We start from the raw sequence: 26,792 nt of genomic DNA on the forward strand, positions 1-26,792 counted from the left end.
CTCACTGAAACCAGGACCTAAACATAAATCATCATCATTATTTAACATTGATCTCCAAATTCTTGTTGGTGTAATGAGACATGAAGCAAAACTAATAGTTATAGCTACTAGAAAGAGACAAAACTACTATTTGCAGACGACTAGGGCTGTCTATCAAAACCAAAAAAGAAAATAAACAGCCCCCCAAAAATAAAAATAAATTTCTGTGAAGTGGCTGGATAAAAGGTAAATATCTAAAATTCAACAGCTGCTCTGTATACTAGTAATAAGCAATTAGAAGATAAGAGAAAAAAGTTTCCACTGACAATAGCAGCAAACAAATAAAATCCATCAAAAACCAGTTAACCTACAAATGTATGATAGCTATGAAGAAACCACAAAATGTTACTGAGAGATATAAAGAGAAACTGAGTAAGCAGAGATAGATATACCATGTTCCTTGACAGTGACTTAATTTCATAAAGGAGTTAATTTAATAAAATTTAGTGCATATCTATGGTGAAACATTATCCGTTAAAAATCATGTTTTTGGAGGAAACAAGATGGCGGAGTAGAAGGACGAGCTCTCACTCCCTCTTGCGAGAACACCAGAATGACAACTAGCTGCAGGACAATCATCGACAGGAAGACACTGGAACTCACCAAAAAAGATACCCCACATCCAAAGACAAAGGAGAGGCCACAATGAGACGGTAGGAGGGGCGCAATCACAGTAAAATCAAATCCCATAACTGGTGGGTGGGTGACTCACAGACTGGCGAACAATTATACCACAGAAGTCCACCCACTGGAGTGAAGGTTCTGAGCCCCACGTCAGGCTTCCCAACCTGGGGGTCCGGCAATGGGAGGAGGAATTCCTAGAGAATCAGACTTTGAAGCCTAGTGGGAATTGATTGCAGGACTTCCACAGGACTGGGGGAAACAGAGACTCCACTCTTGCAGGGCACACACAAAGCAGTGTGTGCATCAGGACCCAGGGGAAGGAGCAGTGACCCCACAGGAGACTGAACCAGACCTACCTGCTAGTGTTGGAGAGGCGGGGGGTGGATCTGTTTCACCGTGGGGACAAGGACACTGGAAGCAGAAGTACTAGGAAGTACTCCTTGGCGTGAGCCCTCCCAGAATCTGTCAGTAGCCCCACCAAAGAGCCCAGGTAGGCTCCAGTGTTGGGTTGCCTCAGGCCAAAAAACCAACAGGGAGGGAACCCAGCCCCACCCATCAACAGGCAAGTGGACTAAAGCTTTACTGAGCTCTGCCCACCAGAGCAACAGTCAGCTCTACCCACCACCAGTCCCTCCCATCAAGCCTCTTAGATAGCCTCATCCACCAGAGGGCAGACAGCAGAAGCAAGAAGAACTACAATCCTGCAGCCTGTGGAACAAAAACCACATTCACAGGAAGACAGACAAGATGAAAAGGCAGAGGGCTATATACCAGATGAAGGAACAATATAAAACCCCAGAAAAACAACTAAATGAAGTGGAGATAGGCAACCGTCCAGAAAAAGAATTCAGAATAATGATAGTGAAGATGATCCAGGACCTCGGGAAAAGAATGGAGGCAAAGATGGAGAAGATGCAAGAAATGTTTAACAAAGACCTAGAAGAATAAAAGAACAAACATCTAGAAGAATTAAAGAACAAACAGAGATGAACAACACAATAAATGAAATGAAAGCTACACTAGAAGGAATCAATAGCAGAATAACTGAGGCAGAAGAACGGATAAGTGACCAGGAAGACAGAATGGTGGAATTCACTGCTGCAGAAAAGACTAAAGAAAAAAGAATGAAAAGAAATGAAGACAGCCTAAGAGACCTCTGAGACAACATTAGACGCAAGAACATTCGCATTATAGGGGTCCCAGAAGGAGAAGAGAGAGAGAAAGGACCCGAGAAAATATTTGAAGAGATTATAGCCGAAAACTTCCCTAACATGGGAAAGGAAATAGCCACCCAGGTCCAGGAAGTGCAGCGAGTCCAATACAGGATAAACCCAAGGAGAAACACGCAGAAACACATAGTAATCAAATTGGCAAAAATTAAAGACAAAGAAATATTAGTCAAAGCAGCAAGGGAAAAACGACAAATAACATACAAGGGAACTCCCATAAGGTTAACAGCTGATTTCTCTGCAGAAACTCTACAAGCCAGAAGGGAGGCGCATGATATACTTATAGCGATGAAAGGGAAGAACCTACAACCAAGATTACTCTACCCGGCAAGGATCTCATTCAGATTCGATGGAGAAATCAAAAGCTTTACAGACAAGCAAAAGCTAAGAGAATTCAGCAGCACCAAACCAGCTCTACAACAAATGCTAAAGGAACTTCTCTAAGTGGGAAACACAAGAGAAGAAAAGGACCTACAAAAACAAACCCAAAACAATTAAGAAAATGGTCACAGGAACATACATATTGATAATTACCTTAAACGTGAATGGATTAAATGCTCCAACCAAAAGACACAGGCTTGCTGAATGGATACAAAAACAAGACTCATATATATTCTGTCTACAAGGGATCCACTTCAGACCTAGGGACACACACAGACTGAAAGTGAGGGGATGGAAAAAGATATTCCATGCAAATGGAAATCAAAAGAAAGCTGGAGTAGCAATACTCATATCGTTTAAAATAGACTTTAAAATAAAGAATGTTACAAGAGACAAGGAAGGACACTACATAATGGTCAAGGGATCAATCCAAGAAGAAGATATAAGAATTATAAATATATATGCACCCAACATAGGAGCACCTCAATACATAAGGCAACTGCTAACAGCTATAAAAGAGGAAATCGACAGTAACACAATAATAGTGAGGGACTTTAACACCTCACTTACACCAATGGACAGATCATCCAAACTGAACATAAATAAGGAAACAGAAGCTTTAAATGACACAATAGACCAGATAGATTTAATTGATATTTATAGGACATTCCATCCAAAAACAGCAGATTACGCTTTCTTCTCAAGTGTGCACGGAACATTCTCCTGGATAGATCACATCTTGGGTCACAAATCAAGCCTCAGTAAATTTAAGAAAATTGAAATCATATCAAGCATCTTTTCTGACCACAATGCTATGAGATTAGAAATGAATTACAGGGAAAAAAACGTAAAAAACACAAACACATGGAGGCTAAACAGTAAGTTACTAAATAACCAAGAGATCACTGAAGAAATCAAAGAGGAAATCAAAACCTACCTAGAGACAAATGACAATGAAAACACGACAATCCAAAACCTATGGGATACAGCAAAAGCAGTTCTAAGAGGGAATTTTATAGCTATACAAGCCTACCTCAAGAAACAAGAAAAATCTCAAGTAAACAATCTAAACTTACACCTAAAGGAACTAGAGAAAGAAGAACAAACAAAACCCAAAGTTAGCAGAAGGAAAGAAATCATAAAGATCAGAGCAGAAATAAATGAAACAGACACAAAGAAAACAATCACAAAGATCAATAAAACTAAAAGCTGTTTCTTTGAGAAGATAAACAAACTTGATAAACCATTAGCCAGACTCATCAAGAAAAAGAGGGAGAGGACTCAAATCAATAAAATTAGAAAGGAAAAAGGAGAAGTTACAATGGACACCGCAGAAATACAAAGCATACTAAGAGACTACTACAAGCAACATTCTATGCCAATAAAATGGACAACCTGGAAGAAATGGACAAATTCTTAGAAAGGTATAACCTTCCAAGACTGAACCAGGAAGAAACAGAAAATATGAGCAGACCAATCACAAGTAATGAAGTTGAAACTGTGATTAAGAATCTTCCAACAAACAAAAGTCCAAGACCAGATGGCTTCACAGGTGAATTCTATCAAACATTTAGAGAAGAGGTAACACCCATCCTTCTCAAACTCTTCCAAAAAACTGCAGAGGAAGGAACACTCCCAAACTCATTCTATGAGGCCACCATCACCCTGATACCAAAACCAGACAAAGATACTACAAAAAAAGAAAATTACAGACCAATATCACTGATGAATATAGATGCAAAAATCCTCAACAAAATACTAGCAAACAGAATCCAACAACACTTTAAAAGGATCATACACCACGATCAAGTGGGATTTATCCCAGGGATGCAAGGATTCTTCAATATATGCAAATCAATCAATGTGATACACCATATTAACAAACTGAAGAATAAAGACCATGATCATCTCAATAGATGCAGGAAAAGCTTTTGACAAAATTCAACACCCATTTATGATAAAAACTCTCCAGAAAGTGGGCATAGAGGGAACCTACCTCAACATAATAAAGCCCATATACGACAAACCCACAGCAAACATCATTCTCAATGGTGAAAAACTGAAAGCATTTCCTCTAAGATCAGGAACGAGACAAGGATGTCCACTCTCACCACTATTATTCAACATAGTTTTGGAAGTCCTAGCCACGGCAATCAGAGAAGAAAAAGAAATAAAAGGAATACAAATTGGAAAAGAAGTAAAACTGTCACTGGTTGCAGATGACATGATACTATACATAGAGAATCCTAAAAATGCCACCAGAAAACTACTAGAGCTAATCAATGAATTTGGTAAAGTTGCAGGATACAAAATTAATGCACAGAAATCTCTTGCATTCCTATACACTAATGATGAAAAATCTGAAAGAGAAATTATGGCAACACTCCTATTTACCATTGCAACAAAAAGAATAAAATACCTAGGAATAAACCTACCTAGGGAGACAAAAGACCTGTATGCAGAAAACTATAAGACACTGATGAAAGAACTTAAAGATGATACCAACAGATGGAGAGATATACCATGTTCTTGGATTGGAAGAATCAATAGTGTGAAAATGGCTATACTACCCAAAGGAATCTACAGATTCAATGCAATCCCTATCAAATTACCAATGGCATTTTTTACGGAACTAGAACAAATCCTTTTAAAATTTGTATGGAGACACAAAAGACCCTGAATAGCAAAAGTAGTCTTGAGGGAAAAAAATGGAGCTGGAGGAATCAGACTCCCTGACTTCAGACTATACTACAAAGCTACAGTAATCAAGACAATATGGTACTGGCACAAAAACAGACATACAGATCAATGGAACAGGATAGAAATCCCAGAGATAAATCCACACACCTATGGTCAACTAATCTATGACAAAGGAGGCAAGGATATACAATGGAGAAAAGACAGTCTCTTCACTAAGTGGTGCTGGGAAAACACGACAGCTACATGTAGAAGAATGAAATTATAACACTCCCTAACACCATACACAAAAATAAACTCAAAATGGATTAGAGACCTAAATGTAAGACCAGACACTATAAAACTCTTAGAGGAAAACAGAGGAAGAACACTCTGACATAAATCACAGCAACATCTTTTTTGATCCACCTCCTAGAGTAATGGAAATAAAAACAAAAATAAATAAATGGGACCTAATGAAACTTCAAAGCTTTTGCACAGCAAAGGAAACCATAAACAAGACTAAAAGACAACCCTCAGAATGGGAGAAAATATTTGCAAACGAATCAATGGACAAAGGATTAATCTCCAAAATATATAAACAGCTAATGCAGTTCAATAGTAAAGAAACAAACAACCCAATCCAAAATGGGCAGAAGACCTAAATAGACATTTCTCCAAAGAAGACATACAGATGGCCAAGAAGCACATGAAAAGCTGTTCAACATCACTAATTATTAGAGAAATGCAAATCAAAGCTACAATGAGGTATCACCTCACACCAGTTAGAATGGGCATCATCAGAAAATCTACAAACAACAAATGCTGGAGAGGGTGCGGAAAAAAGGGAACCCTCTTGCACTGTTGGTGGGAATGTAAATTGATACAGCCACTATGGAGAACAGTATGGAGGTTCCTTAAAAAACTAAAAATAGAATGACCATATGATCCAGCAATCCCACTACTGGGCATATACCCAGAGAAAACCATAATTCAAAAAGACACATGCACCGCAATGTTCATTGCAGCACTATTTACAATAGCCAGGTCATGGAAGCAACCTAAATGCCCATCGACAGAGGAATGGATAAAGAAGATGTGGTACATATATACAATGGACTATTACTCAGCCATAAAAAGGAACAAAATTGAGTCATTTGTTGAGACGTGGACGGATCTAGAGACTGTCATACAGAGTGAAGTAAGTCAGAAAGCGAAAAACAAATATCGTATATTAATGCATGTATGTGGAACCTAGAAACATGGTACAGATGAATCGATTTGCAAGGCAGAAGTTGAGATACAGATGTAGAGAATGGACGTATGGACACCAACGGGGGAAAACCGCGGTGGGGTGGGGATGGTGGTGTGCTGAATTGGGCGATTGGGCTTGACATGTGTACACTGATGTGTATAAAATTGATGACTAATAAGAACCTGCAGTATAAAAAACCAAACAAACAAATAAAATAACTAATACTAAAAAAAAAGAAAACAAATCATGTTTTTAAATAATTTTAAATGACATGGGAAAAGGTCACAATATACTGTTAAATGAAAATGCAGGATAAAAACTACATATGAGGATTCCAACTATGTAAAAATATAAATAAAAGACTGGAAGGAGATACATAAAAATGTTAATTACAATGGTTATCTCTAAGTCTCAGGAGCATAATTTTAATTTGATACTCCAAACTTTTCTGAATTTTCCTAATTGTACATAATGAGGATGTATTACCTGTAAAGGCACAGCTCAGTTTAACTTTTCAGCTTTGGATCAAATACCTATTTCCACACTAAGAACAGGACATTTAGGTATCTAATTTCAGCAGATTTCAGCAGCAATGTCAGTCACTGCTGAACAAACTTTGCTCAAATTTTGCTTCATTAGTGCTGTTCTTGCCTTCTGCTTTTTCTGTACAATAAGACATAGCTATTAAGTTATTTGCTCTCTTGGATACCTGCAGTAGAAGCTAGAAGCTGGAAGTGCTCAGCCTTTCAGGATCAACCCTTAAGACTTCCAAAATCTATGACCAAAAGAAAGAATTAATAAACCCAAACCAGAAAAAGTCTATCTAAACTTTGCAATACAAAATAATAGTGCCAAGGACAGGGACTGTGTCTAAGCAAAATTATGTATAAACTGATAGTCCCAAGCTAAGGGCCAAGCCCCACTCATCCAAGGACTCAGCCAAGAGATAAGGTAACCCATTTGATTTAGATTCATGTGGTCATATACTCTTTCCCACAGCAAACACAGAGTAGATACAGTAGCTTTCAAGTGCCCATTTTCTCCTCCCTATGTTAACAGAGTACAATTTTAGATGATAAATGGAGAACAGCTTGCACAGAAAGTCAGTGATGATTTGCTTCAAACAGATAAAAATGAGAGAACAGAAACAGTGAGAAGGAAGACCATGTTCTCGCTGATAAAGAAATGCCTTGAGAGGATGGGCTTAAATAAAAGACCAAAATTATTTTAAGAAAAAAAAAAGGTATCCCTGGTACAAGAGGGACTATGTAGTCTCCCCAAATAATATAACAACGGAAAACATTATGATTTAACATGCAAAAATAAAAAATGGATTGGGGGAGAAAAGCTTAAAACATAACAGCAGTTGAAAAAAACACTCATAAACCTTATGTGCTTTAAACACTTTCTGGCCCCTCCTACAATTTTCAGTTCCACAGCAATGACTTAACTGATAGCAACAATACTGGTAGTTCAAAGAAGTTCAGCATTAGAAAAGCAGATCATATTTTCAACTTTTTAAAGATTCTTGCCAGCCACCTGCTTTTATTTAAGCTTAGGCTAAATGTTTTTGGGAGGTAATGCTAATTTGTATGGCTGCCTTAAGAAAATGGAGAATACAGGATAAAATGGTAAGATAAAAGTTGTACAAAAAAGGTGTCTTAAATACAGTAGGTATTCAAGTAAATATTTGTTGAATGAAAATCAACTCCATTCAGAAAGATACTCACTGTTTGAAGCTATGTCAATCAAAAGAGTTTCTTCTGCTTCTGAAGGAAAAGAAGAAAGAACAGAATCAGGGAAGAGAAAACCATTCATTTCAACCAAAAGAAGTATACACCTAACTAAATAACTACTTCTCTCAATCACCACTCCTAGGTTTTAGAACACATTAAAAAAATCCTTTGCTTTTTTGTTTAGCATTTTTAAAGGGGATTTTAACAGCACTACGTTCTAAAGACTATGAGCAATTCAACTAAAAGAAAAATTAACTGAACAAGTAACCACATGGAATGCCTCAAAGCAAATCAAGCAATGACAATAGCAGGGAATATAACATGTTAATCCAAGTGAAGGTGTTTAATTCCCCTCAACTATAACACACTAACTTAATATAATCTAACTGTATCACTTAGATAATTCTTATAAAAAGCCGAGAAAGTGACCCCAAAGGCCTAAAGGACCCTAGAGACTCAAATCTAGTCTCTGAAAATTTCAAATCTAGTCTCTGAAAATTTCCCAGGGACCTCATTACCTCCACCCCTGTCCCATACAGGAGCGGAGAATACTTGGAGTTCTTTATCTTCAGTCTACCATTAACACTTGTAGATCCAAGGCTTACCACACCCAACACGGAAGTATAAAATGGGCCAAAAAACAGTCTCCAAGTTCAGAGTCCTCTTTCCTCTCTATGGCTCACCTGGACTTCCTTCCTTACCTCTAGTGTCTAGACCCAACCCATCTCTTCCTCTCTGACTTCCCTGGATTTGGCCAACGGCATCTGCCCGACCCTCCTGGCTAGTTAAACTCTGGGTACTGACTCCTTGGGATTCGTTTGGATCTACCTTGGCCAAATGTAGTAGGCTCAGCCTTTCCTAGTTCCCTCACTAGCCTAGATTGTATATTTGGCTCCATTACTCAGGTGCAACAGAAGCAACTGATAATTACCTAAGTTGTCTAATATTAGAGAATAGTCTTGATACTTTTACTAGCATGATGAATGAAGCAAGGGACAACAGTGCATCAGGGCATAGGTATTACATGTTCACAACTGCTCTTTGGTAACTTTAATTCTTTAAAATCGAAGTACTTAGAGACTTTTCAAAATAGATGTACAGGTTGGGAAACAAAGGATGTGAAAACTCAAGGAGGTAACCGTTCCTTTTGTCATGGGGAACTACTGTGTGTGTGCACACATATTTTCCTAGATTCCAATCTAGCAACCTGCCATCTATTTCTTATTAAAAATAAGACTAAGAGAAACAGGGTAAACAAGACTCTAGAAGTACTGATAGCACAAAAAGGTATAGAGTTAATAGGATACTAACGTCACGTTCTTTGGCTTTTCTCCTCCTTAAAGGGCTGAGCATGTAACAAAGGGTACTACACTATGAAAAGTGAGGTGACCACAGTAACTTACTATAGCATGCAGGTGCCTCGTTCAATATGTCTCTCTCACACAGGGCAGGCTAAATGGCTAAATAAAAGACTTAATTCTTCTATACAAGGTGGATTCTATTCACTGTGGGTATTTTTAATTCTTAATACATGCTCTCTTAAAAGGTCATGCCCACTTAGTGTTTCTACTTACAGAGATAAATCCTAAGGAAATAAGAGACATGCAGGAAGATTCATTACTTATTTATACTAACAAAAAATAACCTGAATGTCAAACACCGAGAATAACTACAGTATAGGCCATTCATAAAATGGAATAGTATACAGTTATTAATAGCATGTAAAAGCACTTATAATATGATGGCATGTGGAACAGACAAAAATCTACATACAGAATGAGTCCAACCCACCCTAAAAGTTGCAGGTGTAGAAAAAAGGAAAATGTTAGGTGTTTATCTCTGAGGGATGTGAATTTACTTATTTCCTTTATAATTTTCTGTTCTTTCCAAACTTTTTAAAGTATATATATATATATATATATATATATATATATATATATATTAGTTTTGTGATAAAAAAAAGTTGAATGTAGTTTAAGAAAGAAGCCATGCAAGGTAGGATTCAAGTTTTCCAAGAAGCTACAGCTGACACAGAATGCCTGTCTGATGAAGCCAATGAACCCACTGGAAACACAATGCATTTGTTCTCTAATAATCTATTTCCTTTCTAGAGCGATGTGAAATGACAGAAGCAACACCTCCTACACAAACCTCCCAATTTTTGAGTCTCATTGTAGCAGATGAAACAACAGATTTTCTGTTCTCTTTCCCCAAATTCGAAGGCAGGAAGCCAAATATTTCCTCCCCAGAGTCGATTTTCTTATGATTCACCAATGCAAAGGTTTGAGAATCAGCACAGTTGAGTGTAAGGTATTACAATCTGGCAAGGCTTGTTGCCAAATGTTTTAATTTCAAATAGTGTGGGGAGAAAGTGCTGAACGCATGTGAATTCAAGTGACCTTGATACTTTACAATGAGCAGTGTATCAGTTAAACCCAAGAATGTGATTTAAATCCATATATAGGTTCATCAGCATAAAAGACTACCTACATAGGTAACAGACTACATACATCTCTAACCCCAGCCAGGGTAGCAGGTAAGAATATATATATTTCAATATAATCCTTCAGGGTTCTTAAACAAAGCATTTATCATCTTCTCAATGGTAGATGAGTAATGTTATCTTTTTGCACAGAGTGTAATACATTTCATTTTATGTGCAGTGACAAATTTAAATATGTATGGTATTATACAAAGCAATAATGACCAAGGAAAAACATTATAAAACTAGCTAAGCAATTAAAGCTAGTACCTTGAACACATCTAAAGTGGCTATTTATAGGAATGATATCTTGAACATGCTGTTCCTTCTTGTGCAACCGGATTATTAGCCTAGGAAACAGAAGAATGCATCAACGAATAGCTACTGAAAAACTCAAACATTTAACGACAAAATACATTGCTGTGTTGTTATACAAATCTAGTCTGTATTTATTAGACTTGCTGTATCTTGTTCCCTGGATCTGAGTATCATGATGATATTGCTTTAGGTCTAAAAGCATATTAGTGGTGATCAGTATCTGAATACCCACAGTTCTATGCCATAGAGAACATAAAGTAGTCTATGTCCTAAAAACAGTTTACAAACTTAAGAGCATGAATTACAGTGCACACACCTTCAGATTACGCATACCAGAGAGAAGAACTAATAGCTAGGTGTGAAGTCCATGAGGGCAGGGACTATGGCTGTCTTTTCACCATAGTATTTCTAGCACCTAGTACAGTACCTGGCACATAGTAGTCACTCAAGTTTGTTGAATAAATGTATTATAAATTTCATCAATTAGCTTTCTGGTTATGTTCTCATGGCTTTTACCAAAGAATGATTCTATCTCTTCAAACAAATATACAGGTTCATGGAGAAGTAAGAGGAGGTGCCCAGCCAGCTGAATCAGTCAAAATAATCCCAGTGACCAATAAAGTAGCAGATATCACAACCAGATTGCCTTTACATCCCTTGTGTTTTTACCATGGTTTCTAATTTCATGATAGTACTTCTGGTAAGCATGACTGAACTTGGCCCCCCCCAGTATGAAATGCAAGATTTCTAAATTCCTATGTACTCCTGAAATACTAATTTTCATTTACTACTTATTCTTAGTGGCCCACAGTCAAGGTATAACCTACTGGTAAATGGCCATTCTGAACATCTCCTACCTTCCCCCCAAATCACTCTTCAAGTGGTTCTTTTTGCCAGGAACTCTCTTCTTTTGTTCCTGAGACCTAGCTCAACTATCACCTCCTCTGTGAAACTTGGCCTCATGCCCTTTGCCTGCCCCTCAAATAGAGCACTTAACACACTCTGTTATAGTTACATTTATTTCCCTCAGATTTGAGCTCCTTGAAAGCAAAGACCCTATCATATTCAGTTTTGTCACCTACCTAATAGATGCTCAATAAATATTGGTTGAATAAACAAACATTTAATTAAGCTATAAACAGAGATGAATTTCTAAATACACCTTTTCAACATGTGATATTAGAAGTCATTGTTCTGAAAGGTTTGATTTCCATTTTGTTGTCTTTTGGGGAGGCTTATCGTTTTAGCTTTTTGAAATTTTTTTCAAATGTGTTAACTTTGAAGGAGTTAACTTGGGGAAAGGAACTGCTTAGACAGGACTAAGGGAAATAAAAGTATTGATGCTGTCTTTCTGCTCTGATCCTGCTTGCCTAATTTGCAGGGGTTTAATATTTTAAGATGACTACAAGAATATGGGGCAGACCCTTTTCAAACTGCAAAGTTCGTGAGTCAAGCAGAGAATCCTATAAACACAGATGGAGACCAGAAAGTAGATAAGATTGACAAAGCAAGGGTCAAGGAGGAAGAGCTTACTTTGAGGAAAATGAACACAAACCAATATAATTCCCAAGTAACATAATACAGAAATGGTGTTGAACATCAGCAGTAAAGATTCATTTGGATTGTATTGTTAAAAACCATCACAAAACAGACAATGACATGGATGGACCTTGAGGGCATTATGCTAAGTGAAATAAGTCAGACAGAGAAAGACAAATTCCATATGATCTCACTTATGTGTGAAATCGAAAAACAAAAACCAAAATACTAAACTCACAGACACAGAGAACAGATTAGTGGTTGTCAGAGGCAGGTGGTGGTGGTGGGGATGAAATGGGTGAAGGGGGTCAAAAGGTACAAATTTCCAGTTATAAAATAGATAAGTCATGGGGATGTAATGTACAGCGTGATGACTATACTTAATAACAGTGTACTGTATATTTAAGTTTTTAAGAGAATAAATCTTATGGACCTAGTTGCAGGGCAGGAATAAAGAGGCAGACATAGAAAATGGACTTGAGGACACCGGGTGGGAAGGCGAAGCTAGGGCGAAGTGAGAGTAGCATCGACATACATACACTACCGAATGTAAGATAACTGGACACTACCAAACGTAAGGTAGATAGCTAGTGGGAAGCAGACACATAGCACAGGGATATCAGCTCGGTGCTTTGTGACCGCCTGGAGGGGTGGGATAGGGAGGGTGGAAGGGAGGGAGACACAAGAGGGAAGAGATACGGGAACATATGTATATGTATAACTGATTCACTTTGTTATAAAGCAGAAACTAACACACCATTGTAAAGCAATTATACCCCAATAAAGATGTTAAAAAAAAAAAAAAGATAATTGGCTGGTGGGAAGCAGCAGCATAGCACAGGGATATCAGCTCCGGTGCTTTGCGATGACCTAGAGTGGTAGGATAGGGAGGGTGGGAGAGAGGCTCAACAGGGAGGGGCTATGGGGACATATGTATGCATATGGCTGATTCGCTTTGTTGTGCAACAGAAACTAACAGGGTATTGTGAAGCAATTATACTCCGATAAAGATCTATTAAAAAAAAAAAGAGAGAGACTAAATCTTAAAAGTTCTCATCACAACAGGGCTCCCCTGGTGGCGCAGTGGTTAAGAATCCACCTTCCAATGCAGGGAACACGGGTTTGAGCCCTGGGCCAGGAAGATCCCACATGCCACGGAGCAACTAAGCCTGTGTGCCACAACTACTAAAGCCTGCGTGCCTAGAGCCCATGCTCTGCAACAAGAGAAGCCTGTGCACCGCAACGAAGAGCAGCCCCTGCTCGCCGCAACTAGAGAAAGCCCGTGCGCAGCAACGAAGATCCAATGCAGTCAAAAATAAAAATAAGTAAATAAATTTATTAAAAAAAAAGTTCTCATCACAAGAAAAAGATTGTTGACTATGTGTAGTAATGAATGTTAACAAGAATTATTGTGGTGATCATTTCACAATATATACAAATATCAAGTAATTATGTTGTACACCTGAAACTAATACAATGTTATACATCAATTATTTCTCAATTTAAAAAAGAAATGCAACCCCCCAAAAAAATACCCATCACAAAACATAAACTGGGAATTTAAGTTAATTCCACAAATATTTATTTAATATCTACTACATGTTAGTCACTAAATAAATTGTAACAAGAGAGTAGGGCAAAGAATAAGAATAAAAATTCTACCTAAATCTAATCATTCCTTTCAATACAGAAAGGTGAAAAATAATAGGTATATGGCAAAAAAATGGAAATCAGAATTTGGTAGTTGGAAACAGAAAAGAGTAAAAAATTGTGAATGCAGACCCAGCATTATCCCTAGGAAATACTTTGATTTGTTCAAGGAAGGTTAAAGATGAAACAACAGGTGGCATCATAATCCATTTGCCTTGAAAAAATGAATGTTAGTGTTTGATTCCTTGTGTGCAAAAAAGCCTTACCTTTAATTGTAATTTTAGTCTCTCAAGTAAATTTCTCCCATGGTTGATAGCAGGAACTACAGAACTAAAGAATGCAATAGGCTTCAAGTTCTAGGATAAAAAGGCCCAAAGTAAACAAGTTCTGGACACTCAAGTCAGAGAAGGCACTCAAGAGACCAGGATTTGAGGGTTATAGATGGTTTGACAGTATCAGGTGTCTCCAATAAATGATTTCAAAAGAAACTTCTCCGACAATGTAATGACTCAGACAAATGACTTAACCTCTCTGCACCTCAATTTCTATATCTAGAAAAGGGGGATGATGATGATGATATTACAATTTCACAGTAACCCTCACATGAGGGTTAAATGAACTAATTCATGAAATGCTTAGAAGAGTACCTGATACACATCAAGCCATTGAGTGTTAGTTGTGCTATACCCTTAAGTTTTACAGAACTGGAATACAGAATTTGATTTCTCTATGGGGAGGACACAAATAATCAGGAGAGCTACCACTGCAAGGTTAAAAGTTCTTCCAGTACAAGAGACCAGACAGAATGAGGCATTTACCTCAAGGCCAGCTGCTCACTCCCTTATCAGCTGAATAGAGTTCCAAACCTACCAAACCAAGGGACCAGATCCTGGGATGTGGTCATCTCAACAATGTAGCTATTTTATTTAATCCTTATAATTTTGTTTTTAAGAAGAGGAAACCGAGGCACAAAAAATTTACTGATTTGCCCAAGGCTTACATCTTCCCACTCTATTCTTGCCTCTGGAAGTGGCAGTGGTGTTCCACTTTTCAATTCACTTTTCTGTTGAATTTACTTTCATTAAACTGGTCTTCCAGGGTTTGATGAAATCTGGGAAAAATAAAATGAATTTATCACATCAACAGAACTGACCAAGCAGGATCTAGGGAAGAGCTACCTCCATAGAACCAGTTGACGTCCAGTTGAGAGTGGCACCAAGAGCCTCAGAAAAGGGCAGGCTAGGCCAGTGTGAATTTCTTCTCTGTAAAGTGGACAGCATAGATAAAGATTGAGTCTGGACAATCTAAAAGCAGGGACTGAGAAAAATTGTTTTTAAGCAGAATCCAATGCTGGGGGATGGCAGGATTTAAATGATCAACAATTTAAAAATTTTCAGCGATCAACAATTCTTCACTGATGTCAAGAAACCAGTGAACAACGAGGGGAGGTGGCTTGGGCACACAGCGATAGGGACCTACCTATGATATGTGATGGTCATCAGGGATACTTTAGATGAGGCATTAGTGGCAAGGGAGATCAGCAGTATAGTGATGGCTTATCAAAATCTTTTGATCCATCAGTCAACAGTCTTTACTGAGCTCCTATGTGCAAGGCAGAGTGGAAGGTAACACACCCTGATGAAACGTCAAATGTTGTCTACATTTCTACATATTTCATTACTTTTTCTAACTGTCAAGTCAATAAGTGAGGCAGTTACTGGCCTACACAAAACCATTACTGAATTAATGAATATGCCTCCAAGCACATGGAATAAGGGGGTGGTGAGACTGGAGGAACCAGCTGAATGAGGTTAAGAAAAGGCACCTCTGTAAGGTTAACAATGAAGCGTTTCTACAGTACTTATACTCTTTGTAAGCCACTTTCGCATTTATGCTCCCAGTTAAAACTCCAAAGGCTATAAATTAAAGCAGTTAATGTTTTTATTAAACTGATGAGGACACTAAGGCCCAGAAAGCTTTACTGACTAGCCCAGGATTACACAACCCATGTCAGTTGCAGGGGCAGGAACTAAGAACCCAGGCTTCCTGCTTCCCCGCCCATTGAGTCCTTCCACTGAGCGACACGGACAGGAGCAATCAATCCACCGGCTTGGAAGTTGGGGACAAAGCTCGGTGGTTAGAGCACTGGCACGTCACACCTGGGCCCGAACCTGTTGCCTGCGCGGCCTCAGTGGGAGGAGGGTGGGTGGCTTGTCGCGGTTTGGGGTTGGGAGGTAATGGCAGGCTCCCCTCCTCTGTGGGTATCAGGTGGTTACTTACTCATACTGCCCGTTCCTCTGGACTAGGATCAGGGCGCAGGGCTCCCGGACAGGACCCTTTATCTCCATACCCTCGATAGTATGCAGGCGCTAGTCAAGGGTCTCTTCCAGAAGCGCTGCCCGGAAGGGGACCCGCGGTGTGGGGTGGAGGGAAGCTCCCGCCCCTCAGCCCACCCTCCCTCCCCAGGGTCGGAGACAGCGCCTCCCGCGCTGGCCCCCCTCCCCCGCTCGGCTCGGCCTCGGGTCCTGACCGGCCCCTAGCCGCCCCTCTGCTGCGATCCGCAGTCCCGCGGACCCCCGCCTCCGCCCCGCGCGGCCTCCCCTCCCCCCTTCTCTCAGGCGGATACGGCAAGGGGCTGGACTCCAAGCGGGAGCGGCGGCTCCATCCCGGCAGCTTCCAGGCTCGGCGGGGCTGCGGACTGCGGGCGGATCCGACGACACTGCCTCCCGCGTCCTCACACCCCCTCGCCTCGGCTGCACGTCCTTAGAGAAACGGCTCCGTGCCGGGCACGGGGTGCCGGGCGCGGGCAGCCGGGAGCCGGGAGCCTGACCCGAGAGAGAGCGGCGCCTCCCGCCCCCGCCAGTTTTCCAGGCCGCCGCAGATTCCGCCCCCTGCGGCCAACCTGCGGAACTGCAGGGAGAGACCCGTCGGACCGGGGGCGTCTTCCCCACATCCAGCAAGGGATACGCTTTCAATGCTGCCTGTGACAACAGACTTGTTCTGGTGACTTTGAAGATTGCCATAGAACCAAAGCACAGTCATACCAATAAGGGAACTCAAAGGTGTTGGGGCTACTAGGACCTACGTCATCCATTCAAAAAATCCTTGTTATGGTTAATAGAATGCACCGTACTGATTACCATACCTCTCAGATGTCTCCCCCCTACTTCTTCCTTCCACCACCTAACTAGGGAAAATCCCCAAAGCTCAGACCTTTGCTTTCTTTGGTCCCCCTCTAGGTCACCTCTAAGCAGGCAAAGACCAAATATATATCTCTGGCCCAGATCCCTTGCCTAATATAACCCATTGTTACCAAAGCATTGGATGACAAAACTAACTCATCTTTATTTCACACAGTGACCCAGGCTTGAAATTTCAAAGCCATGTGCTTGCTTCCTCTCTCCTAATTGCTCTGTAGCCAATCAGCCAACAAATCTTGTTAATATGTTCTTTGGAATTACTTTTAGGTTCCTTGTTTTCTCACCATTCAAACTGCCATCACTTTAGCGTAAGCCCTTGTGATATCACCTTTGACCATTTTACTCTGTTGACAGTCATAAGAATATTCTTCCCAGAGTAATGTTTCAATTGTGTTATTCATTTGCTCAAGAATCTACCATGACCTATATTTCAAGACTGACTTAAACCGATAGTAATTAAGACAGTGTGGTATGGAGGTAGACAGACGAATGGAACCAAATACAGAGTCCCAAAACAGATCTACACATATATGGAAAGTTGTTATGCAGCATATTTGACATTTCAAATCAGTGAGAGAAAATGGATTATCCACTAAATGGTGCTGGAACTATTGATAATGGACATGGAAAATTATAAAATTAGATCCCTATCTCACACCACAGAGAAAAAAAAATCAATATCTGGTGGAATAAAGATCTAAATGTGAAAAGCAAATCTTTACAACTTTCAGAAGAAAATAGAATATCATTATGACCTTGGAATAGGGAACGAGAATGATTACTTAAGACACTAAAAAGCACAAATAAAGGAATTGATTGACACATTTAACTACATTAAATTTCAAAATGTATGCATTTCGAGATAACATAAACAACTTAAAAGACAAGCCACAGACTGGGAAAATATGTTTTCAATGCATATAACTAACAAAGGATAATCTATGAGGTTCTACACTCTAGCTGTCATCACCTCTCTGACTTCCTCTCCCACCACTCTCTCCAACTCACTCTGCTTAATCAAACACTGCTCCATGCTATTCCTAGGACTTGCCAGGCACACTCTTGCCTCAGGGCCTTTGCACTTGCTGTTCACTCTGCCTGCACTCTTACCTTCTCAGGTCTTTGCTCAAAACTCACTTTCTCAGTGAGGTCTTCCTAGAGAACTTTACTTAAAATTGCAGTTCAACAATTTCCTTTCCCACTCCCATACACACATGCTCCCTATCCCTCTTCCCTATTAATTTTTTCTCCAGAGGATTTATCATTATCCATTATTCTATCTATTTTACTTATCAATTGTGTTTATTGTTTAGCTTCCCCTACTAGAATGTAAGTTCCATGAGGGCAGGGATTTTTATCTGTTTGGATTATTCCTGCATTCCCAGTGCCTAGAACCATTCCTGGAACAAAGTAGATGCTAGAAAAATATTGATTAAATGTTTTGATTTTTTTGGCTGCAAGGCATGTGGGATCCTAGTTCCCTGACCAGGGCTCGAACCCGCACCCCCTGCATTGGAAGGTGAAGTCTTAACCACTGGACCACCAGGGAAGTCCCATGATTAAATGAATGAATGAATTCGTATCTAGAATGTATAAGAACCCCTACAAATCAGTGAAAAAAATAGGAAAGAAACCTAGCAGAAAAACTGACAAGATATATGAATAAGCAATTCATGGTCAAGGAAATCCAAATGGGCCAAAAGGACATGAAAGGATGCTTCACCTCATTACTACTCAGGGAAATTAAAAATTCAAGCTATTGCAGCAACATGGATGGACCTAGAGATACTCATACTGAGTGAAGTAAGTCACACAGAGAAAGACAAATATCATATGATATCACTTATATGTGGAATCTAAAGAAAGGCTACAAATGAACTTATCTACAAAACCGAAATAGAGTTACAGATGTAGAAAATAAACTTGTGGTTACCAGTGGGTAAAGGGAGGAGGGATAAATTGGAAGATTGGGATTGACACATACACACTACTATATATGAAAAAGATAACTAAAAAGGACCTACTGTATAGCACAGGGCACTCTACTCAATACCCTGTAATGGCCTATATGGGAAAAGAATCTAAAAAAAGAGTGGATTTATGTACTTGTATAATAGATTCACTTTGCTCTACACCTGAAACTAACACAACATTGTAAATCAATTATACCCCAGTAAAAATTTTAAAAAATTCAAGCCATGAGGTACTATGAAACAATCATTGCTTTGACAAAAATGTAAAAATTCAGGCAATACCAACTGCTGTTGAAAATGTAGAACAGATAGAACTCTGATCACTGCTATAAGGAGTATAGGTTGGTAGAACTGCTATGAAGAGCCATTTGACATTGTATAATAAAGTTGTATAGGTAATACCCTTCAACCCAGAAATTCCATTTCTAGGTACAGACCTGGGCAAAATTCTAACCTTTGTGCCCAAGGAGACATGTAAAAGAATGCTCATTGCAGCATGATTGGTAATCTCAAAAAATAAAAAAGGAAGCAAATTAAATGTCCATCAATAGGTGAATGAATAAATAAATCATGGTATTCATGAAGTTGAATACTATTTTGAAATTAAAATGAATAGCTCAAGCTACATGTACGAACAGAGTAAAATCTCAAAATTATAATGTTGAGCATAAAGAGAAAATTACAAAACATGTACAGTATATAAAGTCTGAAAATATTACCTGTTGCTTATGGCTACATACATACAATAGTAATAATATATAAAACATGAAAGGGCAGGATCATCACCAAATTCAAGAGAAGGAGAGGATTGAGACTGGGGAGGGGCATAGAAGAAATAACTATATCTGAAATATTTATTTCTTTAAACACAATCTGAAAGTGGATCTGGTCAGATTTGATAGAACTGGGTGGAGGGTACATATACTGGTTATGTTATTCCATGTACTTTCCTACATTTGAAAATGTTTGCAATCAATGAAAATGAAAAATGAAGAATTAATATGGAGGTGAGAGTTAGCAGTGTCAAATGCTGAAAACAGGACACGGAAAATGAAGATTGAGAGACTTTCTTGGATGTGTCAAGGAATTCACTGGAGACCACAAAATAAGTGGTTTTGATAAGTGGTCAGTAAGAGGGTAGCAACAAGGTTACAGGGAATTGAGGAGAGATGATATCCTGAGTAAATGGAGACGAGAGACCACATATTGAAGAAGTTTGGAAATAAAAAGGAAAAAAATACAATTTTAATTAAATTAGTTAGAAGGGTTGAACAGAAATTCTTGACAAAACATGAAGCCTCTTTAAAGCAAAGGAGAAGGAGCCAACGAAGAGGGGGACGTTTAAGATACTAGAAGAGGGAGGCAGAAAGGTTGCAAGAAAAATCCCTTGGTGATTGGGAAGGACAAGGATCTAAGATGCAGATAGAGGAATTGACCTTAGAGAAGAGAGGTTTCTTCCTCCAAGGCTCCAGTATCCCAGCACGTAAAACAGTGCCCAGCAGACAGTGGTGTACTCAAATATTTATTGTAAAGAATAAGAGGTTGTCAGGAATTCCCTGGTGGTCCGTGGTTGGGACTCCCCACTTTCGCTGCCGAGGGCATGGGTTCAATCCCTGGTTGGGGAAATAGGATCCCACAAGCCTCTCAGCCAAAAAAAAAGACTTCCCTGGTGGCACAGTGGTTAAGAATCCACCTGCCAATGCAGGGGACACGGGTTCAAGCCCTGGGCCAGGAAGATCCCACATGCCGCGGAGCAACTAAGCCCGTGCGCCACAACTACTGAGCCTGCGCTCTAGAGCCCACGAGCCACAACTACTGAGCCCGCGCGCCTAGAGCCGGTGCTCCGCAACAAGAGAAGCCACCACAATGAGAAGACCGCGCACTGCGACGAAGAGTAGCCCCCACTCGCCACAACTAGAGAAAGCCTGTGCTCAGCAACAAAGACCCAACGCAGCCAATAAATAAATAAATAAAATAAATCTTAAAAAAAAAAAAGAATAAGAAGTTGTGAAGAAATGGAAATATACCGAGGAGGTGAGGACATTAAAAACTGTGGTCTCTCACAAGGGAGATGATGATTTTCTCAAAAAAAAAAAAAAAAAGAAAAAAAAGAGTAATAAGTGGATGTATTAACAGTAATAACAGCAATAATAATCCTGGTGGCTTAACGCTGTACTCATGTGACATACTCTTCTCATGGTTTCACATAAGTACTTTTACTTAATTATCACTAAATCCCTTTAAAGTAGTAATATTATTGTTTCCATTTTCAAGATGAGAAAACCGAGACTCAGAGAGGTTTAGCAACTTGCTCATTAGCTAGTAGACGGCAGTATCAGGATTCAAACTTAGGTTTGTCTGACTCCAAAGCCCGAGCTTTTAATCCAACACATTATGGCATTCATTCAATATTAACAGTCATAACAGTATGTGTTTTATTTAGAACCCTCTATGTGCCAGGCACTATGGTAACTGCTCTACCTGAATGACCACATTTAATCTGATGAAATTTCCAATGAAATTGAAGTTGAGAGTAGAGGGTTTAGGAACTTGAACAAGGCAGAGGAGGAGGGAACAAATTACTGGTGGAGAGTGATAGCGAATCCAGAAAAGTTAATAAAGGTTTTAGAGCGACAGAAAGAGCCCAGTTGGAGGCAGATGGTGTGGATTTCCATAGTGGTACAAATCAGCATGAGTCTGTGACTGTCTCTGGCAATGCTTGGCAGATGGAAAGCAGGAGTAGGGAAAATATCCCAAGAAGGTACGTTAAGTTTGGGAATTAGTATAGCAGGCAGAGCAGAAGGTCACGGGGTGAGGGAGTCTGAAGTGGTGTTTAGGATATATTGAAATAGCTGACCCTGGAGTCAAAGTGGAGTAAAGATTTGTATCTACTCAGCCTAGGGCCAGCAGAGGGGGGTGAAGGCAAGCTTGACTAATTTCATCATTTCCCTAGGCCTGCTCTTGCAGCAAATTGTTGTATAAACTTCAGGTTTATTTGGGAACCCTGCTTCTCCTTCATCTCTAATATCCAATAACTCAAGTTTTGTCAATTTTATAGTAAATTCCTTAAGGTATAGCTCTGATCATTCTCACTTATCGTCATCAGATGGCATTTTGCCTAACTGAATAAAGATCTTATGTCCTATACTTGTATTGACATATAAGAGGCATCCAATGCAAAGAGTTAAATGGTCATTGAACAAAATTCAAATAAATGAAACTCTACCTTCGAGAAAGCCCAAGTCTCACCACTCACCATCACCACAACCACCCCCTCAAAACACACAAACGAGTAAATGGGTGTTCGGTGCCTGTCTTTTATCCATTAAACAACTATAACTAAGTGCTTAGGACTTACAGGCTTTCTGGAGACAAAATTAAAAAGTGAGATCTTAAAAGCAGACTATAAAATACTAAAAAAAAAAGAAAAACTCAAAAATAATAATTCAATTAAATGGACACAAAATATAACATTCTATCAAGTTTATTAATTGTAAATTTATTTAAAAATCTATTGCCTTTGCAAATAATTTTCAGGTTGGATCTTCTCACTTCCAATTTCCAAGTATGCATAATGATTATGGAGAAATCACAGCCATTATAAATTAAATTAGTTATGCCCATTATAAATTAAATTAGTTATGCACGGACAAATAATTTCAAGAGTGAAATTACAAAAGCCCTTTCAAAAATTTATAGCAAAAATATAAATTTTTAATGCAGGACGGGGATGCATTTTAATATGATGTTGGCTGAAGCCTTCACCAGTAAGAGAGTGTAGGGCCTGCAAAGGTAAAAACAGGCCTGCCTAACACAGATGAGGCTGGGGAGGAAGATTCGAGTACGTGAGTCAGCAGCCAGAGGCTGGAAGGCAGGCCGAGCCGAGGCATAAATGATTCATTGATTTTTAAATCCCCAGTAGTTGAAAAGCCTTGCTTTTCATATACACAAATCCAACATAGATATTGCTTTCCATGCAGAGCAGCATAACGAAGAGCTCGTTTTTATTTATGTATTTCCATTTATACTTTTCATTCCTTATGGAATTTGGGGTGAGAAAGACTCATGTGAAGGGGGGACAGGCACAGCAGGCGGAGGAGGCCCTGAAGACCCTCCTCCTCCCCTCTACATCTCACCTTCCCTTAGCTACTTTATTCCTGCCCTGGTTAGTTTCTTTTTTTCCTTTTTTCTTTTGGCCACGCATCTCAGTTCCCTGACCAGGGACTGAACCCGGGCCAAGGCAGTGAAAGTGCGGAATCCTAACCACTAGGCCACCAGGGAACTCCCATGCCCTGGTTAGTTTCTTAATTCCCTTCACCCTCCTCCCCTATTTCATTCTGCTTGACCAGGATCTCCTTTCTGCTTCACAAATCCCATAGCCAGGTCTGGCAGCACCCAGGCCTACTTTCCCTCAGAAATTGGAGTTAAAAATTATTAAAAAGGATTCTGTCCTGAACAAATCTTTCCAGAATTACCTCCCAAGTCTACTCTTCACAAACGTTATGCTCTGCCCAGCATTTCCCTTAAGAATTGAACAAGTGCAGTGGCTAGTGGCAGTCAGATGGGTGTGCTCATGACTCAGGTACTCTTTTGATCATCCAGCTGAATACTTCTAACTTGCCATCTCAGTCTTGACCTTTATAGAGTGTTAAATTATTTTGTACTGGTCATAAGCTGTTTGACATATATCCGCAAAGAATCAAAGGGATGCTGATGTTGAAATACAGACCGTAAAAATGATTAAAATTCTACAAATTCTCAAGGTGATACTCATCAGGCCCATAAGCTGCATTTATCTGATCAAAATTCTTACATAGCACATAAAGATTTCTCTAGTAATTTGAAAACCCTAAAAGAGAAAACAGAGTTATGGCTGAATTCAACTCAGTTTTTCGTTTATCAGGAATAAAAATTAGCCACATCTGCAAAGTAAAACCATCTCTCTAATATCATCATTTGGAGGTTAAACACAAAAATTATTAAAGTAATAAGCAAGCTGATTTTTTTTAAAGCACAAAATTCAAGGATTCCAACCAAGTCTTGAATGCAGTTTTTATCTATTTGCGGCATTTAATCTATACTCTGATGGATCCAAGGGATGATCTATAAAGATTACCCAAGCTCTCTTCTAACCTCAACCCTGTGATCTTTTGAGGCAGGACGTGACACAGGAGGCTGGTCTCAATTCCAATGCAGGTGTCACAAAAGAAGGGCAGAACATACTCTTTGTTTTTAGGTTATTGTTTCATGTCTCGGTCCAGGGTGTAAGAGAGAAAGATTTCGGAAGAATACTTGCTGGGCAAGGCGTGTTATGTTACTCACTCTATCCCTCCATCCTAAGAGCCTCAGAACTGAGAAGAAGGAGGCAAATAGGAAAAGAAAACTTAGAAGCTGGAGTCTTGTGGTTATGACAAGGGGAAGCAGCGTTGGGCGGCAGTAGGAACCGGGGCGATTAGAGCCCTGAGGCAGAGTTGGCCACCTTCACAGATGGCAGCAGGAATGGATGACAGGGTGACAGGTACATCTCAGGGAAGGCCAGTGCAGAATATATCAAGAGCCTAAGAAGTGGACACCTCCTCCCCACCACTGCTATTTCAGTCTTACATAAAATCAACGTGAGGGTCATGAAGGAGGGAGGGAGGGTACTCCTAAATCTGACCGAGTTTAAATATGAAATGACACACACACAAAAACAACATCGCATTGACTGAGTTTACATGGATAAGTCTAGATTGTTTTCTGCTCTCAGGAAGAATGGTGCCTGTAGAAAGAAGTTAAGTCCCAATATAGTCGGTGTAAACTCCATGACGGTGTCTGTCTTGCTATGGCTGTATACCTAGCACCTAGCACAGTAGTTATTCAATATAGGTATCTCTTGCAGAAAATAACGTATGATTCAGAATTTCCTAAATTTTCTAACATCGAAGGATGTTAAGCAGCAAAACAAGTTGGGAAATGCTGCTCTCATCAATTTGTCTAATTTCTTGATCACAAGCGATTCATTCTTCCTTACATCTCATTAAAGCTGTCTTTCCCCAAAACCTCCTTTGCAGCGGTACCTGCTGGAATCGTCCCTATTCTTCAATGCTCACCTCAAATAGTCCTTCTTCTTTGAAGCTTTCCTCCTGTTACCTCTCAGCTGGAAAAGAATGCTCCCTCTGAACAACAGTGGTTCTCTCTCTGTACCTCTTTACAGAATGTCTTGGAATTTCTCAAGATCTGTTTTATATCATATTGTTACAGAGCAAATAAGCACACAGTGAGCTAGCACACGATGAGCTCTGATCATTCTTACCTTCACTCCCCCACCATCTCCTCAGTGCTTTACAGTTATACTTTTTATTTTTTTATTTTTTCTTACCCTTCCCCCTCCCCATATCCTCAAGTCCATTCTCTAGTAGGTCTGTGTCTTTATACCTGTCCTACCCCTAGGTTCTTCACGACATTTTTTTTCTTAAATTCCATATATATGTGTTAGCATATGGTATTTGTCTTTCTCTTTCTGACTTACTTCACTCTGTATGACAGACTCTAGGTCTATCCACCTCATTACAAATAGCTCAATTTCGTTTCTTTTTATGGCTGAGTAATATTCCATTGTATATATGTGCCACATCTTCTTTATCCATTCATCTGATGATGGACACTTAGGTTGCTTCCATGTCCTGGTTATTGTAAATAGAGCTGCAATGAACATTTTGGTACATGACTCTTTTTGAATTATGGTTTTCTCAGGGTATATGCCCAGTAGTGGGATTGCTGGGTCATATGGTAGTTCTATTTGTAGTTTTTTAAGGAACCTCCATACTGTTCTCCATTACAGTTATACTTTTTAAAGTAAATGTTTATAAAGCATTTATATTTTCCTATAGTATGTCTATTTTTTCCTGCTTTTAATGTGCATAAAATACGTATGTACAGCTTAACAAATTACTACCATGTGGATGCCCATGTAACCTCTAGCCAGGTCAAGAAACCAAACATTGTTGGCATTTTGGAAGACACCTCCAAACCAGGTGCCTCTCTCTCTGACCACCCCTTCTTCCACCACCCAGAATTAAACCAGTGTTGGTATTGAGCCAGCATACTCTCATGAGGTATAAAAGCTTCTATCCAATTGGATTTGAGTCATACCAGTTAAAATTTTTGAAGGTCATACCTGGACATTACTATCTTGACTTCTGTGGTAATCATTTATTTGCTTTTGTTTATATTTTTGTCAATTATGAATGCAGCCATAAATACTTTCGCCTAATTTTGAACTTTTAATGGATGGCATCATATAGTGGGCACTCTTTTTATATCTTGCTTATTTCACTCAATATTGTGTCATGCATGTAGATATATATTGCTGCCATTTTCATTGAGGTATAATATTTCATCATGTGAATACATCAAATTCATTCTCCTGCTGATGGACATTTGGGTGGTTTCCAGCATTTTTTTTTTTTTTTTTTGCGGTACAGGGGCCTCTCACTGTTGTGGCCTCTCCCGTTGTGGAGCACAGGCTCCGGACGCGCAGGCTCAGCGGCCATGGCTCACGGGCCCAGCCGCTCCGCGGCATGTGGGATCTTCCCGGACCGGGGCACGAACCCGTGTCCCCTGCATCGACAGGTGGTCTCTCAACCACTGCGCCACCAGGGAAGCCTGGTTTCCAGCATTTGGCTATTATAAACGAAAGTTGCTATGA

The 26,792-nt window shown here is 39.5% G+C and overlaps 1 protein-coding gene across 2 annotated transcripts in view; it reads right to left on the minus strand.

Annotated features, from left to right (window-relative positions):
- The window catches only part of OCRL (OCRL inositol polyphosphate-5-phosphatase), a 56,625-nt gene extending 39,829 nt beyond the window's left edge, over positions 1-16,796 (minus strand). For both annotated transcript variants that reach the window (XM_022561516.3, XM_089904100.1), the window contains exons 1-4: positions 16,556-16,796; positions 16,210-16,289; positions 10,693-10,772; positions 7,935-7,973 (exon numbers count right to left, since the gene is read on the minus strand). In XM_022561516.3, coding sequence (XP_022417224.2) covers positions 7,935-7,973; positions 10,693-10,772; positions 16,210-16,289; positions 16,556-16,594 — 238 coding nt within the window. In that variant the 5' untranslated portion in view covers positions 16,595-16,796. The remainder of the gene's footprint in view (positions 1-7,934; positions 7,974-10,692; positions 10,773-16,209; positions 16,290-16,555) is intronic.
- Between the last annotated feature and the right edge of the window lie 9,996 nt (positions 16,797-26,792).

The sequence above is a fragment of the Delphinapterus leucas genome, chromosome X, assembly GCF_059928025.1.
Source record: "Delphinapterus leucas isolate spDelLeu-1000000601 "Yukka" chromosome X, BTC_Dleu_Yukka2, whole genome shotgun sequence".
Lineage (NCBI taxonomy): Eukaryota > Metazoa > Chordata > Mammalia > Artiodactyla > Monodontidae > Delphinapterus > Delphinapterus leucas.